We start from the raw sequence: 21,120 nt of genomic DNA, 5'->3' as shown, positions 1-21,120 counted from the left end.
GTCATAAAATGTAGCATGTTCTGATAACCTAAGTGGACAGGTAGGTTTATCTGTCAGTGTTGCCTTTAGATGTTATACATCCATCCTTTGTACCTTGCAAAGAGACTGATGAAATCCAGAGACTTATTGGTGGGATAATACTCACAATTGGAATACTAAAATTGAGGGGTATAATCTATTCAGAAGGGACAGACAAGAAAAGAAGGGGGGAGGTGTTAGCAATATATGTTAGGAATCTTTATACTTGTGAAGAAATACAGGTACCCGAGCATGAAAGTTCAGTTGAGTGTATTTGAGTAAATATAAAAGGTCTAGGAAATGAGAGTGGTATTGTTGTGCGTGTATGCTATAGACCACCAAGCCAGTCAGAGGACTTGAATGAGATACTGCTAGGCCAAATTACACAATTTTCAAAAAAGGGGGAAACAGTGATCATGGGTGACTTCAATTACCCCGATATCTGTTGGAAGACCAACTCTGCTAAAAATGCAAACTCTGTTAAATTCTTAACTTGTCTTGCCGACAGCTTCATTTCCTAGAAAGTAGAGAGGGGAACCAGGGGCTCTGCTATTTTAGATTTGATTCTCATCAATAGGGAAGAACTGGTAGATGAGGTAGAAGTAGTGGGCACACTTGGTAGCAGTCACCATGTGCTTTTCGAATTTTCAATTGTGGGAAAGAGAGAACCTCTACGTAGTCGTACGTATAGACTGGACTTCAGGAAAGCTGATTTTCACAGACTTAAAGGTATGTTGCATAGAGTCCCATGGTCAGAAAGACTTAAAAAGATGAGAGTCCAAGAGGGCTGGGAGTTCCTTAAAAGCGAAATCCTGAAGGCTCAATCACAAACAATTCCCTTGAGAAGAAAAGATGGAAGGAGCCTAAGGAAGCCAAGTTGGCTCCATAAGCAGTTGTCAAAAGACTTGAGGAATAAAAAAAGAGTCATTTAGGAAATGGAAGGAAGGCCTTATTACCAAGGATGAGTATAAACAAATAACCAATAATTGTAGGGGGAGTGTTAGAAAAGCTAAAGCTCAATATGAGCTTAGGCTAGCAAGAAATGCTAAACATAATGAAAAAGGATCTTTAGTTATATTTCAAGCAAGAAAAAGAATAGGGACACCATAGGACCACTGCGAGGACAAGAAAGTGAAATTATAACAGATGATAAAGAGAGGACTGAAGCGATTTCTCCTCGGTCTTCTCTTGTGAAGGAAATAGTGATCAGTGTGGCAACAACGTAACACAACACGGGGGAGGGGAATGGTGGCCTAGGTTCACTGTTGGAACAGTGCACAAACATCTAGTTTCTTTAAATGAAACAAAGTCTTCTGGGCAAGATGAACTGCATCCAAGGGTACTAAAAGAACTTGCAGATGTCATCTCTGAACCTCTGTCCATTATTTTGGACACTTCTTGGAGAACAGGTGAAGTATCAGTCGATTGGAGGCGGGCAAATGTTGTCCCCATCTTCAAGAAAGGGAAAAAGGAGGATCCGGGTAATTATCGACCCGTCAGCTTGACATCTGTAGCTGGCAAAATTTTGGAACAAATAATCAAACACTCGGTCCTTGAGCAGCTGGAACTGAGAGCTGTGATTTCTAAGACTCAGCACGGGTTTCGCAAGAACAAGTCATGCCAGACCAACCTTATCTCTTTTTTCGAGAAATTGACTACCTTGCTGGATCAGGGGAATGCCGTGGACATAGTTTATCTGGATTTCAGTAAATCTTTTGATAAGTTTCCACATGATATTCTTGTTCACAAGTTGGTAAAATGTGGTATGGATCCTAATTATGTCAGGTGGATCAATAACTGGTTGACAAATCGTACCCAGAGGGTACTTGTTAATGGTTCAGCATCTTCTTGGAAAAGTGACAAGTGGAGTACCCCAAGGATCTGTCCTGGGACCTGTGTTATTCAACATATTTATAAATGATTTAGATGAGGGATAAGAGGGGATACTTCTTAAATCTGCAGATGATACTAAACTGGGAGGGGTAACAAACACAACTGAAGACAGCAACAGAATACAGGATGATCTTGATAGGCTCGAGAAGTGGGCTAAACTGAATACAATTTCAATAGGGACAAATGTAAAGTTCTGCATTTAGGTAGGAAAAACCAAAAACCCCAATATAAGATGGGGAGACTTGTCTTGGCAGTAGCATGTGCGAAAAGGATCTAGGAGTCTTAGTAGACCATACATTGAACATGAGTCAGCAGTGGATAAAAAGGCAAATGGGATTTTGGGCTGTATCAAATGGAGTATTGTGTCCAGATCACAGGAGGTGATGGTACCGCTTTACTCTGCTGTGGTTCGGCCTCACTTGGAGTACTGTGTTCAGTTTTGGGCACCCCAATTGAAGAGGGATGTTGACAAACTGGAACGTGTCCAGAGGAGGGCAACAAAGATGGTGAGGGGTTTGGAGACCAAGACATATGAAGAAAGGTTGTGGGAGCTTGGTCTGTTTAGCCTAGAGAGAAGATGACTGAGAGGGGAACTGATAACCATCTTCAAGTATCTAAAAGGGTGCCATATGGAGGATGGAGCAGAATTGTTCTCTCTTGCCCCAGAGGAACAGACCAGAACAAATAGGATGAAATTAATTCAAAAGAAATTCCATCTAAACATCCGGAAGAAGTTCCTGACAGAGTGGTTTCTCAGTGGAACAGGTTTCCTAGGGAGGTGGTGGGTTCTCCATATTTGGAAATTTTTAAACGTAGGCTAGATAGCCATCTGATGGAGGGGCTGATTCTGTGAAGGCATAGGGGTGCCAGGTTACAGTAGATGAATGATTGGGATGTGAGTGTCCTGCATAGTGCACGGGGTTGGACTAGATGACCCATGAGGTCCCTTCCAACTCTATTATTCTATAATATGTTATGGATCTTAAAATACAGAGCCTTCTGTATTTGTGAAGAATTTTCTGTGAAGAAAATTAGAACATTTTGCTTAATCTTCTTTCCCTTTATGTTGTTTTTGGAACAGTGTTAGGATTGAAGTACCAGGAAGCTATGGAAAAAACGTTGCTCATAATATCAAACCATGTGGTTAAGTCCAAAGTTCTCATACACAAAACTGACTTGATGGTCATAGTCCCATGAATGAGCTTCCAAACTGCCTCCCCCCCCCCCCCGTATCCTTTTAAGTATTTGGTACACATCATACCAATTCAGATTGGGACTATGGTACCAGGAAAGAGGGGGTTAAACCTTCATTCCTTTGCAATTAAGTCCTTTAGGGCAGTGGTCCCCAACCCCTGGTCTGGGGACCTGTACCAGTCCGTGGATCAGTCAGTACCGGGCTGCGGCTCCTCCTTGTCTTCCTCCCCGGCTGCTGCCTCGGGGGCTGCGCTGCCAGCCTGCCACCGGGTCACCTTTGGTGCTCTCGGGTGGCCGCCATGGCTGGGGTTCCCCCTTGGCATGGCACTGCCCAGCTGCTGCTGGCAGCACCCCCCAGCAGGCGGCGGGAAGTCAGGGGCACCGGCAGGAAAGCAAGTGGAGCAGGGGCTCAGGCGGCAGTGGTGACGTCCCTCGGCCAAAGACTATCCCCCCCGGTACTCAGTAAAATTGTCAAGTGTTGACCGGTCCCCGGTGATAAAAAGGTTGGGGACCACTGCTTTAGGGCAGCTTCATGCAGCCATATTACATTAGAAAAAGTCCGCTCCATTATCCTGATCACTTCTGTGCTCCATGAGCTGGTTCTTTAAAAGAAGCAAAAATTTGTGTGGGCCCATGGAACCCAGTATCCAGTGTAATTTTACTAGTTGACAATAATTTAATGGGTTCCTTATTCTAATCTATACAATCCGAAGAATTCAGAGTTCAGTTTTTGATACTTGAGTTCTCAGGTAAAAACCAGGATGATGGCCATTTACTTTAGAAAGAATTGAGGATAGCCTTGTAGCTGATCTTTTGTTATTTAAATATAGTTTACAGTTTTATTTGCCTTGGTATTGTCTATATGTAAGCAACCTAGAATTGAGCTTTTGCTGAGAAGGGGCCTCTCTCTCTAGCTAAGAACAACCACTAAAGTGAAATTTACTAATTCAGTGTTTCAGATTAAACAGATGTTTTAGGCCAGTGATCCCCAACCTTTTTATCACCGGGGACCACTCAACGCTGGGGACCACTCACCGGGGACCACTCAACGCCTTTTACTGAGGCCTGGTGGGGGGGGGTAGTTTACTCCTCTACTCTCAACCACTGCCCTAGCGCTCTCTGATCGCTATGGTAATGTTTAAACATCCCTTCAAAATAAGATACAGACATGCCACAACAATGAAGTGTGTTGTAAAGGGCTGGGGAGGATGAAGTAAAGGGCCGGAGGGGGGGGGGAGAAGGTGTCCTTCGGGGCCCACCTCCAATTAGTCGAAGGACCACATGTGGTCTGCGGTCCACAGGTTGGGGATCGCTATTTTAGGCAATGTGCTGTGTGTAATTTGATTATTTAGAGATACATATATAATGGTTACAGCCTCTTGTGGCACAGAGTGGTAAGGCAGCAGACATGCAGTCTGAAAGCTCTACCCATGAGGCTGGGAGTTCAATCCCAGCAGCCGGCTCAAGGTTGACTCAGCCTTCCATCCTTCTGAGGTCGGTAAAATGAGTACCCAGCTTGCTGGGGGGTAAACGGTAATAACTGGGGAAGGCACTGGCATACCACCCCATATTGAGTCTGCCATGAAAACGCTAGAGGGCGTCACCCCAAGGGTCAGACATGACCCAGTGCTTGCACAGGGGATACCTTTACCTTTATATAATGGTTGTTTTCCTGTTTACATCTCTTTTACAATGGGTAGCAACAATTGTATTTGCAGAACATTATTCCGAACACTGAAAGTTGCAGAACCGGGGCTGGAAACAAGTGATATACGTTTGAAATTGCAAGCTGAATATATTACAGCACAAGGATAATCCTTGTCTAAAGGGACATACAGTATTTGCTGGTGTATAAGACTACTTTTTCCGCCTGAAAAACATGCCTCCAAGTGGGGGGGTCATCCTGTACGCCGGGTGCACTTCAGTTGGGATAGACATAGCTGCCCATAATGGCCCATAGTACTATATTTTGAGTGGAAATGTTGGGGGGTAGTCTTATACGCCCAGTCATCTTATACGCTGGCAAATACGGTAATGACTCAGAATAAGTTTTTTTTTCCCTTAGCAAAAAGACCTTATTATTCTGTTGCATCAGACTTTATGGTGTGTTGTTTTGATTTGATACGGTATCATTCTACATGGCAAAGTCAAATTCCAAACTAATTTAGAATATAGTATGTTATAGAAACTTCTTTTTCCTGCCTTAGGTAGGATAATATTGTGAAACAAGGTAGGCAGCTTTCCAAATGGGTGTTGCCACTGTCCATAACTACTCTCATGTTCTCTAACAGCATCTCATTCCCAGCATGAGAAACTGAGCAAGAAGTTCTCAGTCTGGCTGAAACTGTGGTCATCCTGTGGGCCCCCTACTAGCAAGTCTCTGTCTACCTGGCATTAGTTAAACAGGAATACTTTAGTAACTTGAATTAGATTCTTAAGCCTATGACTTTCATTGATTTCCTGTAACATACTATTTTATATTGCATTCAAATTGCTAGCATCAAATTAGGGGCACTTTATGAAATCCCCAGATGATTATGAGCATTTTGCCAAGGTGATACTACACCTACTACTATGACAGTATATTGGAAGAGCAACCATTGATGAAGATAATACAGAAAGCGGGTCACTTAACCTAGGATCCCGTTTTGGTTGACTCTTTATGTTTGACCATTTATACTTTATGTTATAACCTTTTCACTTATAAACATAGAGAAGACTACAATATCATTGTGCCTCGTGCTTTCCTTTTTTCTTCTGAGTTCACATTGAGGAATCCACGGTTCTATACTTGAGCATCAAATTATAGGCAATAGAGGTAGCTTTAAGTTCATGCTGTAATTTTCCCATGTTGTTAAATTTAAGATTTATCATGTACCACCTACTGAATCAGCAAAATGAATTAAGATAGTGAACTGAAATACCATTTTATTGTATACTGCTGTGCATCATGCCATAGAGATATAGAATCTTCTATGGGCCAATGTCTGTACGTTGCTTGTGTAGCCTCCTAAGTATATCTTTGTATTCCAAAAGAGAACCTGTGGAGATTTTACTTCTTGCCAGCTCATATAAATTAATCATAATATGCAATGCTTTCAAAGCATCCTTATCCATGGTTCCCTTATATATTTCTGAAACGGGCCTGTGGGTGGAGCATGTCCAGCCCCACGAAAACTGCCCGAGCTTGATTCCGGCCCCTAAAGCTCACACCCTCCCTGGTCTCCTGCCCAACAGCCAGCCTGCAGACGACCCTGGCTGCTGAGGACAACGCTTCTCCGCTGGCCCAACACTCCCTTTACCTACCTGGCATCAGAGAACAGGAAGGGCTGCAAGTAGTTGTGCTGCCGAGCCCGCACTGGGTGCCACCATGCAACACTCATTCAGAAATGGCAGCCCCGTCCCCGCCCTCCAAATGCTGAGGACATCGCAAAGACGCTGCACGCACCACCCTGTGTCCCAAGATACTCGGCTGCCAGACAATGAGGTACGCTGCCTGCCCACTGCCCCTGCAATGTGGAGATCCACCCACCCACAGCCCCGTGAATGCCCCACTACCTTTCCCGATGCACCATGACAACCGTGGCACACAGGCCACTCCACCCACCCACTGCGCCCCCCCAAATAACCATCCTCGCCAGCGCCTGTGGCATTGCACACTGCAGTGGGCCTTCCTGCTAGTCTTTGATATATATAGTGAATTAAAGAAAAATAATCTGAACATAAATTAATCAATCTCATATTTTATTCGAGCTTAATAATTTTAGCATAACTCAGTTTTCTATTATGTTATCCTTTAATAGGTCATAATTTACCTGCTGCCAGTACTCTATGGGTCTTCTATTTAAAAAATAAAAAAAAATACTGTATTAGTCTATTATTCTACTTTTTAAAATACATATTTTATTTTGTTTGCTGACTTATCCCTAAATGTAGATGAAGCTCCTATTAACTTCTCCTTATTATTTATGATTTATATCTGATCAGCTTGTTTTTGAATAGTTGTAGTGTTTTTAGAGGCTCAGTCTGAGGCTGAAATCATATCTGCATGTACCCATACCCCTTTTTATCTTTCTGCTTTGTCAGAAACACTTGAATTTTATGTTGTAGCTTTATCCCTGCTGCCATCATAAGGACCCTTATCAGAAAAAGATTACCTTTGCTTTTTCAAAAAGAGCCTTCAGTGCCTTCTGGCCACACACGTTGGACTTCTCAATAGGGTAGTTGTGTTGCTGTTAGTATTGACCTTTTCTTCTCAAGGTGGTACAGAATATTGATAGACTAGTAGCTTAAGCCCGTTGTAGCAAGAAATACAATGGGCTCTAGCATGGTGTGATGGTGGAGTGTGGTGCTGTGAAGTCTTGGGTTGGAAGGAAGGAAGGAATAGAGAGAAGGAGAGAAAAAGTGAGAGAGGAGATAAAGGGATGGAAGAAAGAAAGAAAAATAGACGAGAAAGGGATGGATGGGAAAGAGAAAGGAGATAAAGGGATGGATGGAAGGATAGAAGGACGAAAGGAAGGGAGAGAGAGAGAAAGAGAGAGAGAGAGAGATGGAGGCAGCGAGAGAGAGAAAAGAAAGGAGAGGAAGGAAGATACAATGTCCAGGTGGGCCTCCCCTCGGCTTCGGCTCCCTCCCCCCCCGACTCCAGGCCTTCCCCGTGGCCCGGCAAGTGCGCCCACCACCTCTTAGAGGCAGCGGGTGCGCTTGTCGGGCCGCGGGCAAGATTGCCACCCCCCCCCGGCTCCAGGCCTTCCCCGCAGTCCGGCAAGCGCACCTGCCGCCTCTTTTAGGTGGCAGGCGCGCTTGCTGAGCTGCGGGGAAGTGAGCCACCCCTCTGCTCACCTGCCCAGCTGCCTACCTGGTGTGTCCACGGTCAGAGCTGTAATGGGGGCTATGTGCCCCTTCCAATTGGCCCCTTGGCCCCGGTCTGACAATTGGAGGGGCCAATCAGAAGGTGCAAAGTGGGAGGGGGCAAGGGGCCAATCCCAGATTTCAATCCCAGACTCGGCCCACCCCAACCCCCCTTACTGTTTTATTTATACTGTTTATTTATACTGCTCACAGTTTACAGATGGCATGAGGGCAAGTTGCACAAGCATCTCCAGGAGTAGCCATTACATTGTCAGCCTTACCCATACAGAAAATACCCTGATGCTGTGGAAAAATTTCAGCCCTACATATGCCTATGCAGTATATTTTTGTCCAGTTGTCAGGGCTGTTGTGATAGGGCTCAAAAATGATTTCAAATGTCTAATTTGAACACTTAAAAGTCATCCTGGGCACATTCACTTAGTTCACAGGAGTCTGAAGACCCCAGGTGAAAAAGATAAGGTTATTTGCTTGGGACAATCCAGAGTATGAATGGCAAGTTCTCTAAACAAGCAATAAAAAATTATTGAAAGAGCAAAAAAAATCTGATTGACTTTTATCTCACACACATACACCCAACTGTAGCCTTCAAGAAGACAGATCTTTTGGGTGCACCATCCCTTTTACAAGTCACTAAATAGCAATTTTGGCTTTTTATGTTGAAATTTTATAGTAATAGTGTTTGATGCTTCATATTCATAGTAGCAATTAAAGACTTATTAATGGCACAGAAGTGCCCTTAGATATTAGGTTAGTCACAGTTTTTGTAATCCATCTGGCCAGCGTTTTTCAACCTTTTGACCATGCAGGTGCCCATGAAATAATTTTGCAGGCTTCAAGGAGCCCTGGAAGTAATGTCAGCTGGCCACACCTCCCTGCCATGCCCCCAGAAGTGACTTGCTACTGGAAGTGACACCCCACCTGTGTTAAAAGGCAGACTCAAAGAGGACTGAGGGGTGGGGAGACAGGAGGCAGTTAAAGTTGTGAGTAGGCATGCAGGCTCCTCCCCCTCCCATATGCAGAAGCCAATATGGTTTAGAGTTCAATACAGTTCAACAATCATGTATAGCTCACGTGATAGCTAAATCCATAACAAGGGATTCCTGTGCTTTTCTGAAACAATATAAACTTTAGTACAGCAAAGGCAACACATATTGCTGTACTATAATATATTGCATGTTACTGTGTCAAAGGAAGTCCCTCTACGGCAGGGGTAGTCAAACTGCGGCCCTCCAGATGTCCACGGACTACAATTCTCAGGAGCCCCGCTGGCAGGAGCTCGTGAGAATTGTAGTCCGTGGACATCTGGAGGGCCGCAGTTTGATTACCCCTGCTCTAGGGCAATAAATTCACAGAAATTACATGACAGGAGGAGGAGAAAGCTTGTAAGCTTGCAAGCTTGCAACACACAGTGCCTAACACTGTTTTGCAGTTTCTTTTTAGAATGATGCTAAGAACATGTTTTTTTTTGGGGGGGGGGCGGGGATAGAATACAATTATCACAAAGATCCTAACATGCAGTGACTTGGGTTTAAGCTCAACTTATCTCAATAGGGCATTCTGATCCTCATAACTGAAAACAAGATAGTAACCTGGCAGTGTTGTTTTAATAAGGTTTATGTACTTCACAATTCCTAAACAGAGGGAGTTGAGACAGTGAGTCATGTTTCTGTTACAAAATAATTCCCAACAAATTCCCAACAAATCTGAATTCCTTTTTGAAAATCAAGCAAACACAGAGCAGAGACCAACTTTTACCTGTTTGCCCCATGCAAGTGTGACCTTGCTCAAGATCTGTGCCATGGTACTATATTGTGAATGTACTTTGGCTTCTCAGTTAATCACTGCCATAACACTTATCCAAAACCATCAAAGAAAGGGGGGTAGACAAAGAAGCAAAGCCAGTCAGCCCAACTTGACAACTATCAAGAACAATTGCATGGATTCCTGAAGGGGTACAGCAAAGGACTTTTTATACATTGCCACCTAGAGTTACAAAAATTAGAAGAATCTTTTAATGAATTAGTTCATGGAAGTAAAACTAATAGCTTTCAAAAGGCACTAGCTTATTCTCATTTGTATCTATGGTAAAACTCCAGAGTGTGTAGGAAACTTCATCTTGGTTACAAGCTTTAATGAACTCTAAACTTAAATATACTTCAAGGAACACTGTGTAAATGTTAATCCAAAGCAAGAGCTCTGGATCTTGCACTGACTGAATGGACGTGCACCTTTTAAGTTTTATTTAGAAGCAAACTTCAAGAGTTGGATCCAAGGAACCATGATTAGAGTGGGTTTTTCCTGTCTTTGGTAGTGCTTCACATTACCCTAAAAGCTGTCTATGAGTGCTGACGACCCTTAAACAGTGGAATGTGACCACCCATATGAAATACAAAGGGGAAACTGTAGACACCTTTCCATGAGCCAAATGGGCCATGAAGGCTACTTTGGATCCAGTCAACAGTAAGCAGGGCCATTTGTTATGCAGCACAAATACTGTGAAATGTAGCCACCAGTTTTACTTGAGTACAGTGATGAGAAATTGTGTGTAGAGTTGCCTTTTAATGTTGTTAGTCCCTTGTTGGTCTTTAATTTAGTGAAGGAGCATTCACAATAGAGATACGATGATTTTACCTTTGCTACTTGCCCATGAGGCTGGGAGTTCAATCCCAGCAGCCGGCTCAAGGTTGACTCAGCCTTCCATCCTTCCGAGGTCGGTAAAATGAGTACCCAGCTTGCTGGGGGGTAAACGGTAATGACTGGGGAAGGCACTGGCAAACCACCCCGTATTGAGTCTGCCATGAAAACGCTGGAGGGCGTCACCCCAAGGGTCAGACATGACTCGGTGCTTGCACAGGGGATACACCTTTACATTTTTACTTTGAAGTTTGAAGTTTATGAACATTTGTTCTGGTAGTGGCTCTCGGGAGGACAGCAAATCAGTTTCTTCCAGTTTTAACTTCTACCATTTCTGACAAGGTTAATCGCATAAAACAGAATTGGGCAAAGATTCTGATTTCATATTTAGCAGGGATTCTTCTCTTTGATTTTAAACCACATGGTAGTGGGACTCTTGTGTTGCACAGCTAGTAACAAAATATGTTCATGACTCTCATCACAATATGAGTTTCAGATTTATTGGCAACCTTTGCACCGTATAAATAAGCAAATATAGGTTGGCCTTAGATGATGTTTCAATTAGATGAGAGTTTTTAATGTTTTACATTGTGCCCACCTGCTCTGGGAAGGCTGAGGATTGAGCAGCAAATAAATCTATTTCAATAATGTCCTGATACCTTTTTGTTTTCTTCAAAGCAGCTTACAATAAAACAACATAATTTAAAACTCAACTATTATTATTATTATTAGCATCATCATAGAATCATAGAAACATAGAGTTGGGAGGGGCCACACAGGCCATATAGTCCAACCCTCTGCTTAATGCAGATTCTGCCCAAAGCATCCTAAAGCATCCAAGAAAAGTGTGTATCTAACCTTGTTTGAAGACTGCCAGTGAGGGGGAGCTCACCACCTCCTTAGGCAGCCTATTCCTGATATCTAGCCTATATTATTATTATTATTATTATTATTATTATTATTATTATTATTATTATTATTATTATTATTATTATTATTATTATTATTATTATTATTATTAACTGCCCCTCTCAGCACAGCCATATCAGGGAGGTGTACAACTAGATAAAACCAGTAATACACAAAATCATAAATTTGCTTCTGACGTCCTCTTAATTTCCTGGCTAGAACTTGACATTAAAAACAATACCCCAAAATATCTCCTGACAGAGCAGTTAAATCAAGCAGAAGCCCTTGTCAGCAGTACAGCCTTGCTCTGCCATCTGAACTGAAAAGCTGCAGTTATTTTCTTGGAAATACATAGACTTGATTCAAGGACATGTAAGTGGGGAACACAGACACAGTTACTCGAAAATAAGAAATCTTTTTGCAAAGCACATTAACAAGCATGCACAGTGCTGTAAAAGTGCTGTATACTCACACACCAGCTAGCAACAAAGCCAGTTATATCTAACAATACAATGTTCTCTCCCCTTCCCCTCCCCAGGTAGGCCAGCCAGGGCCTCCCATCCACCACCCCCAAAAGGCCTGCAGCACTGGGGAGCAGTCTATTTCCCCACGCCACCCCCAGAAGGCCTGCCAACGCTTCCACAGGCCTTGACAGGCCTGTTAAGGGGGACAGTCCACTCCTTCACGCTGCCCCCAGAAGGCCCACTGAGACACCTGAAGGCATCAGCAGGCCTTTTCCGGGTGGGGGTAGCATTGGGGCCTAAGGGGGGTATGCTGGGAGGCAGTCTATTTCCACCATCAATCCCTAAAATGCCCTCCAAGGCCTCCACAGGCCTTGGTGGGTCTTTTCAGGATGGGGGAGAAGTGTTGGGGGGACTTTGTTCCACCCTGGGCAACTCTGGCAAAGCCTGGCAAGGCCGCGGCTGAAGAATGGAGCTGGAAAGTGTAAACTCTTACAGGTGCCTTTATTCCAAAGCTAAGTTGTATATGTTCTCTCGGCCTCCCAAAAGAAGCTGGATTGTTCTGTTTATTGTGAGCAATGATGACAGGAGTGGGTGTCCTTTGGTGGATGATAATAGACGCATGATAATTTCAGACTTCTTGGTGGATACGGGGTGTGTATGTTTAATTAACCTTTAATTCCATGACTAAGCTAGCAGATCTTACTCTTGACAGACCTCAGGCAAGCTTGGTTTTGAGGATGAGTAAATGTCAAAACCCGCTTACATTACAGACTACGTTGGGGACTGGCATTTTCTAGCAGTAGGAACGTTCTTAAGCTTTTGGCTTGTCTCTTAAATTACATAATGAAGGATGTTATTACAGGTCATCCCCCAAAAGCATTGAAACATTTTGTTGCATAATGCTTTCAGTTGTTATCTTTAGAGGCACTAGGCAAGGACAGTGAGAAGGCTGCAGTGAAGAATAAGCATTCACTTCAAGAGACAAATGTTGGGGGCACCATACAAAGTAACTTCTTTATGAAAAAAGTAACTTTTATTTGTCATAGTTTGCCCAAACCCATGTGTGGTTAAACTGACTTTAATGAAATGTTCCATGTCTTTTAACCAGTGACTCATCTTTGCAGTTCAGTGAGTTGTCGCTTGCCTCTCAACTTTTCTTGCTGTGTCATTTTCAACAGAAATTAGATGTTTGGGAAGATGAAACGCATGACTGTGTAGCTTTCCTACAACTCTTTTGCAGGAACCCACCCCCATTCCATGAAGTGAAATAGCCATTAACAATTAAAAATGGAATTCCTGGCAATAAAGATATAATTTCAGTGTGCTTTCTGTCATTCCTGAAGTTAAATCATTTGCGTAGGTTTTTCCTTTTTGCTGACTGCCATAGTGAAGAACATGAGAAGAGCCTTGCTGGATCAGACCAGTGGTCCATCTAGTCCAGCATCCTGTCTCACAGTTACCAGACAGTATCTCACCACTTTCATTTATTTTGTTTGTTTTCATTTGTAGTCCATCTTTCCTACTAAGGCTAAAGGCAGACCATTACATCGTTACTGGCTATTCAGCACTAGGGGTTTGAGCCAGCGCCAGCCATGTTTTAGTCTGCCTGCCTGAAATGGTGCTAGGAATAGCACAGTGCTGTAGCAGCTATGTGCATGTTTTATTGTATAGTTTTCTCTCTTTACATTGGTAGATCACTTTTCAGCCATAATGGCTCCCAAGAATATCTTCATTAAAATCCATTAAAACAAAGATGAAAAACAAGCCTTACTTGAAAAAAAAGCTTTACCAAACAACAGCAGGGTGACCAAATTAGTCAATTATTAAGTAAAACCAATTTTTTCTTTATCTGATCGTTGATGAGCCAAGTTGGGGGAGTAGCTGCGCGCCTGCCAATTGGTCCCTCCGATTGTCTGTCCTGAGGAAGGGTCCAATCTGGACCCTTCCTCATCACGGACAAATCCCACCTTAGAACCCCTTAACCATTTATTTAGTCCGTGGCCCCCTCGGCGCCACGGGCGGTTTAAAGATATGTGTGTGGTGTAGCTAGAACATCTAAGGATTGTCTGACAGCCAGGCAAGTGATAATTGGGAGTGATTTGCCATTGACTGCCTCTGTGTCATGACCCCTTGTGTTCCTTGGAAGAACTCCATCCAAATACTAGCCAGGTTCTGAGTTCTGAAGGGATTGGGCTTGCCTGGGCTATCCGGGTCAAGTTATGCAGTACTAGCCAGGGTTGGCCCTGCTGAGCTTCTGAAATCTGATGAGATTTGGGTAATTGGTGGCTGTTGCCAAGAGGCATTGCAAGTTTGACACAATATTTTTAGATGCTAGTTGTGTGTCCAAATGAATACCTGCTCCTTGCTGTCCAATATCCAGTAGGCACAAATTAGATATCTGACGTTCCACTAGCAACACTTAAATTCACACTGAAAGCCACTGCAAGTTTAAATGTTAGAAGTACAACACTTTTAGATAAACTGAACAGAAACAGTAGAATATTACGTAATCATTCTTAGGGTTAGTATAAAAGCACTTGTCTCTGACCGGATTTTTCCTGCTTGCTGTGTGGGTTCTTTGAGGATTCTGCTGCAGCAAGATATGGGTCATAAACATTCCCATCATGTTAATTGAAACAAAAAAAACTTGCATGCATAGTTTTTCGGCCACAGACAGATGGTATGGAAATTTGAAGCTACTCACAGCCATAGAGCAAGTAGACAGTACCAAAACAGTAGCAAGCAGATTTTTGTAGGGAATTTTCAACCCATGCAGAACATCAAGAATGACTCCGTCATACTAAAAGCTGTGGAGAGATCAAGGTGAATTATACAGAGAGTATAAACATATCCTTCTTTTCACACAAGGTATCCACCAAGGTAACCAAAAACTAACTAGGCTATAAAAGGTATCTAGATAATCAGCATAGTTTAAGAGACCCTGGGGTTGCCTGGCAACTACTTGCATGAGTACCATGTCACAAGACAGAAAATTTGAGCCTGTCCTGTACTTTGCTGAGGTCAGATAAGTCCAATTATATTTTCTTAAAATTATATGCCTCTCAGCCACTTCTCACTTCAGTAGGGATGGACCCTTCAGTGAGTCATGTATTCACTTCTCTGCTTACTGCACTAGTGAGTCCCAATTAGGAACCTGTTACCAAGCAATATAGGGGAGGCTCCTGTGAGCATTTTGTAGCATGAATATAGCTTGTCTGCAGCCTTAGTTAAATATAATCCAAGGAACTGAGTAGCATAAGCTAAGGAGACTTCTGGTGCAGATTCTTTCATTAGCATGGCTTCTGTGTAACAGTTGTCTATGCAAAATGCCTTGCCAAATAGAATTGCATAGGTATAGGTAGAATTGCAGTCTCTCATTTGGTTGGTTGCAAGTGTTTATCTCACACTGGAACAGTATTACTGGATGCTATTATGTAAATAGCCTCTTGTGGCACAGAGTGGTAAGGCAGCCGTCTGAAAGCTTTGCCCATGAGGCTGGGAGTTCGATCCCAGCAGCCGGCTCAAGGTTGACTCAGCCTTCCATCCTTCCGAGGTCGGTAAAATGAGTACCCAGCTTGCTGAGGGGTAAAACGGTAATGACTGGGGAAGGCACTGGCAAACCACCCCGTATTGAGTCTGCCATGAAAACGCTGGAGGGCGTCACCCCAAGGGTCAGACATGACCCGGTGCTTGCACAGGGGATACCTTTACCTTTACCTTTATTATGTAAATGTGGGTGGTAAATTAAGATTTTTTAACCCTGAGGAATAACCATATAATAGGCCTCTAAAGGTATTATATGCCATATATCAGTCGGAATTTTCAAGAATATTCTTCCTTTCCATCCATTCTTCAGAAAATCAAGGCAGTTTCCCCCTTAGCCAGGAGGGTAACTAGGAGTGACCACATCAGTGTGCAAGGTCAGTGTTCCATTCAGAGATCAATGAATGCTTTAACTGTAAAGCTTACAAGTACCATTGAAAACTTCTTATGGGAAGACTGAAAAAACAACAACAGGGATCCAGACATCAGCGTGAATGGACCATCTCCAATGGTCCCTCATCAGGGTAGATCTTACGAGCTAGTAACTCCATGACTCCAGTAATCTTTGACTTGATTGATTAGATGATCTCTTTATTGTATTGAGCCTGATTAATCAGTGGGTGATCCACGTACTTACCATGTCAGCCATGAAGTCTTTCATAATGTCATTCATCCCAAGACTAACATTCTTTGGGCTTTCCAGACCTATGCTTGAGTTCACTTCCATGAGCTCAGCCAGGGAGTCCATTAAACAGCATATGTAATACATTTAATATAACCTTTAGTTTATCCCTACTGACCAACAGCAGGTAAATATCTTCCGTTGAATGGAACTCCTTGTATTAAAGAGATGCCCCTACCAATATTGCCATGGTTAGTATCGGGACTGAGAGCTAACCATTATTGTACAGGTCCAGCCAATAAACCAGTGGCAAAGACTTTCTGTCATTATCCCTGTGGGATTATGTCTTCAGTCTTATATTCATGTTAGATTTGCTGTCTGGTTCTTTGTTTGACTGTCATCAGTGCAACCTAACTCCAGAAGTCTGCAGTTTACTGCTGGGATGCTGAATCTGGAATTTAATCAAATATACAAAATCTGTTGTTTCTAATTGCATTTGGCTGGGGATCCTGTTTGCTGAAAAGATTACTGTTGCTGAAGCTATTGAGCAGAAGGTAAAAGTTTTTCCTAGGTCATAGGCTGGTCAAAGTTCTGTTTGGGGATATATAGAGCATGAAACAGGACCCTTCCCTTAAAACAAGTTTTTTAACAAGCTGAAGAGTTTACTTTTTCCACTGTGTCTTTGAGTTAATATGTAAGAAATCTGGCCACCTGAAAACACTGTTTAGCCTTTTTGCTCAAGGACATGAAGACATTCCAAGGGAGGATCTGCTGGGTGATATTTTAAATTGGGTTAAAGGGTAGTTTATCTTTAGACTGCTGGGCAGTGGTTGAGTATGCTGTGTACATTAGCTAGTAATAGTGTCTTGTCATGTGTATAATTTTAATATGTAACCCATGTGGTATTGGGGAATAGATTTATCCGAAAGGAAAAGGTAATCTTTTACTTAATCTTTCTCTTCTCCAGGATTCAGTCCTCTAAATAAACTGAAAAGCTTCTCTGATTCCCTATGTCTTTTTTATTCCTGCATGTTTGTCTTCCATAAGAAGGGAACACTGCTTGTATGAGCTAGATACACCATTCTCAATGGTTTCCCTTCAGAAAACAGAGGAGGAATAATACTATGTCAGATCTGAAAGTCAAAGGAAATATATAGTGCTAAAGTGCTGAATGAAATTCATTGAGAAATTGAACACTCTCTTCCTGGCATAAACATAGAGTTCTGTTTCTTCCTTTAATTGCAAGTAGCTCAACCTTCATAGAGATTTAACTGGCTCTTCTAAACATGTGCCAACGAACCTTGAACCAATAGTTAATTTTCCTTACGTTGCACACTGTTTCTTCCTTGATTAATTAAGCTGAAATCTCTGGATTTTCTTCTCATCCATTATGTTTAACAACCAGATTTGTTCTAGACAGTTATACAGGGAATCATACCTGAAATATTTATAAGAGGATTTGCTTTAGGCTCATCTCTGCTCCACCTCCTCTGTTTTTATTTAGATTTCCAAAATGTTTTCTTTTCCATGAGCATCTGAAGAAGTGAGTTCTAGCAATCAAAAATTCATGCTGCAGAACCTTTTATTAGTCTTCAAATGTCACTGAACTTCTGTTTTATTTAACTTAGTGGAGACCGTGTTCTCTCTGGAGACTAATGATTTGCAGACAGAACTTTTCTATCATGTAGGCATCATCTCCCTGACCCACAGCACATATTTCCTGGCTTGCCTGCTTAACTGCTAGCTTCAGTATGACCTTCTGGGGAAATTCCAAAAACTTTCTCAGTAAGGTGTGTCACCCTAATGAAGAGTATTGCTGTTCTGATATTTTAAAGTTTGTTTTAATCAGTATCTTATATATGGTTCACCAATTACACCCCCTCCCTGGACTTGTCCGAACCCTAAAAAAAGGTGCCAGTATCAGTACCGTCATAAAAAGGCCTGCTTTAATGGGATATTTTTACCCTTTTCAAACAAAACACTTGAACAAAAATATAATGAAAATACATGTTGTTACAGGCTCAGACTGTTGAATGCCTGGAAAAAATTATTTGTTACAACTACTCTTCCAGCTTATCTGGTGAGGCAGATTACTGCCACTCATTGTTTCCTTTGACCTATTTCCCCCCTGTTATTGTTATCTCTCCCAGAAGCATCTAATTTGGATCTTCCTTTGTCAGAAATGTGTATATGGGGGGGGGGGAGGCTGAACAAGCTAGCAACTGGCATCCTGGTCATGAAATAAACTAATCTGTGCTAATAAGAAAAGAAAAAATAACACAGAAGATGTATCCAAGGTTATATGCCTTGCAGTGAAAGGGGCCATCAAGGAAATGGAACTCTTAACAAGATGAGTAAGAATTGAACATCTGTTCAGATTTATTTCCCTTGTTCCTAGCTTTCTGTGGTCTACCTTATTTATTGCCAGTATCATTTCATTTCTCCAGTTACCTGCTCTAATCTATTGCTTCATCTGTCTCTAATTACCTTGGTCACAGTTTCTTAGACTGTTATTCTCCAAGCTGTGCCACCTTCATCCTCCCCTTCCATACTTTATTCTCCCTTGCTAGGTGCTTTCTTCTTGAGCGTGATGTGTTTTGTCTATATCTTGGCTACTTGTGTGTGTGTTTGTTTACCAGTTTTTCTTTCTGAGCATAATACTACCTTAAAACTGGCCTTGTGCTTTGCAGATGTGAGATAGTTAAGATGAAGTTCATGCCATTGTGTTGCTTAGCAGCATTGATTTTTGGCTGTAATGTGAAAGCTGGAATGATAATGTGATGATTGTGAATGGTGTGTTTCCTGGTGATGTCAAAAGACACTGAAGACTAACTATTCAGCCAGTCTGCCTATGATTTTCTCCTTTTTCTGTACCCAGGAAGCAGTAGGCATTTTAGAAGACTTCTTAGAGTTAGATATATGTTATAAACCCAGCCTTTTATCCCCTTTTTCTCCCAAACTGTTGATATCTGTTCCTGAGCTGGAGAAGTGATTCTGGAGAAGATCAGCTGGGCAGGGGGGCCTACTTGTTAGGTTATGTACCTGCTTTTAACTAAAAGGTTTTGTTTTTCCTAACAGATGTTGGTATATTGGCAAAGCAGTATATAGAGAGCGGCCTTTTGGTGCCAGATCATGTATTCACACGTGTCATGATGACAGAACTGGACAAAATGCAGGTCCAGCCTTGGTTATTGGATGGTAAGGCTTATTTATTATTTAATAGTTTTGTAAATTATTATTATTTATTTTATGTATATACTGTCCTCCCTATTGGCTTAGTTAAATGCTAGGAGGAATGAATAGGTCTCCTGTAACATCAATAAATGTGTTTAATATTACATTTCCACAAATAACTTGTTTGTTTAACCTAAACTGTGAAGATTATGCAAAATATTTCAGATATTTTTAGCAACTGGTGGTAGACCTGGGAGACAAGTGAAACAATCTCAAGAGCTGTTAATGACAAAGCTGTTCATAGTTTAAACTTTTCTGGCTGCTTTTAAGTGTTAAATACAGATGGAGAAATCTGTGTGGGTTCCTGTCTTCAAGATGCATTTATTTAGAGGCTAAAGTGACAAAACTCTGTGCTCTCTGAGATTTCTTTTGGCTCAGTTCAATGCACTTACCTTGGAGTACTCCTAAACTGCAAACATGCTGCTTTCATTTTTCTGCAAGGATCCGTTTGTGAAAGAATTAGAGGTTGCCTGAACAAGCCAATTGAATAATATTGGTTAACTTAACAAGGCCAGTGCACAGTTGTTTTCAAATAAGCAAATTGATTTTTATAAATCAGAAATCTTAGTATGGAAATGTGTGAATGATTTCTCTTTCATAGAAAAATAGGGCCCAGATTATCTTTGTTAGCAAATGTAGGATACTAAACAGGAGACTAAAAAGACCATTGGATCCATTTCCAACTTCCTGTAAATGAGGAATTTTCATCTGATGGACCAAGGCTACTGTTTCAGCAGAAAGGAAACATTTGATCCAATCCAGCACTTGTCGGGATACTTTTCATACTTCACACAGGCAGGAATCTAATGCATCACAAAGTGTCACTGATCTTCAGAAGGCCAAAGAATATTTTCTGTTTAAAGTAAGGTACATCTTGCCGATTTCTGGTGTACATATATGGGCCTGAAGGCCTTGTTTTCTGCCATTTCTTGGCTAAATACAGTTGAAGGAATACCGAATATAGTTTGCTATCCGTATATTTCAAAATGGGTAATAGGCAGTGCAAGACTTTGCATGGTTCTAGATTGCTGCTGAGCAATGCTTCTTATGTTACAGAGTGGCTGCTCACATGCACAGCTTAGAAGGAACACTGACTATGACCCTAAAATACTTTCCCTTCCAGTTTAAGCAAACTCAGAGCGCATTAGCTTATACTTGAAGCTGGCATTTTTTGTGTAATCTTGTGTTACCTTATACAGAACAGAACGTAATTTACCACATGGTCACCCACTCATCTACTTTATGGAGGTCCTCTTCAAGTTCTTTAAATTAAGCCTCGATTTCCACCATCCTCAATAGTTTTGTGTCATCTGCAAATGTGGCCACTGCCCTATTTACCCCTAGTTCCAGATAATAATGAAAAATTAATTAGTACCAGCTCCACTGCTTACTTTCTTGCCTTTTGAGAACTGTCTACTTGCTTCTTGTTATTTAACCAATTTTTAATCCATAATGGAACCTGTCTTCTTATCCTGTACCTGCTAAATTTACTCATGAAACTTTGGTGAGGTACCTTGTCAAAAGTTTTTTGAAATTATGTAATGTCTACGAGGACACTGCTGTTTACATGGTTGTTCACTTTCTCATAAAACTCCAGAAGGTTGGTGAGACAGGACTTCCCTTTGCAGAAGCCCTTTCCCTCAGCAGACTTAGTTCTTCTGTTTAATAATTATTTGATTACAGTTTTTACTAATTTTCCTAGGACAGACATAAGCGGACTGATGTGTAATTTCATGA

General features: G+C 41.9%; 1 protein-coding gene across 3 annotated transcripts in view; it reads left to right on the top strand.

Moving 5' to 3' along the window:
• AK4 (adenylate kinase 4) overlaps nt 1–21,120 on the top strand; it is a 47,875-nt gene that overhangs the window by 7,260 nt on the left and 19,495 nt on the right. For all 3 annotated transcript variants that reach the window (XM_077333451.1, XM_077333452.1, XM_077333450.1), the window contains exon 3: nt 19,228–19,347. In XM_077333451.1, the coding sequence (XP_077189566.1) occupies nt 19,228–19,347 (120 nt within the window). The remainder of the gene's footprint in view (nt 1–19,227; nt 19,348–21,120) is intronic.

This window comes from Paroedura picta, chromosome 4 (genome assembly GCF_049243985.1).
Source record: "Paroedura picta isolate Pp20150507F chromosome 4, Ppicta_v3.0, whole genome shotgun sequence".
Classification (NCBI taxonomy): Eukaryota; Metazoa; Chordata; class Lepidosauria; order Squamata; family Gekkonidae; genus Paroedura; species Paroedura picta.
This window is presented reverse-complemented; position numbering and strand designations above follow the sequence as displayed.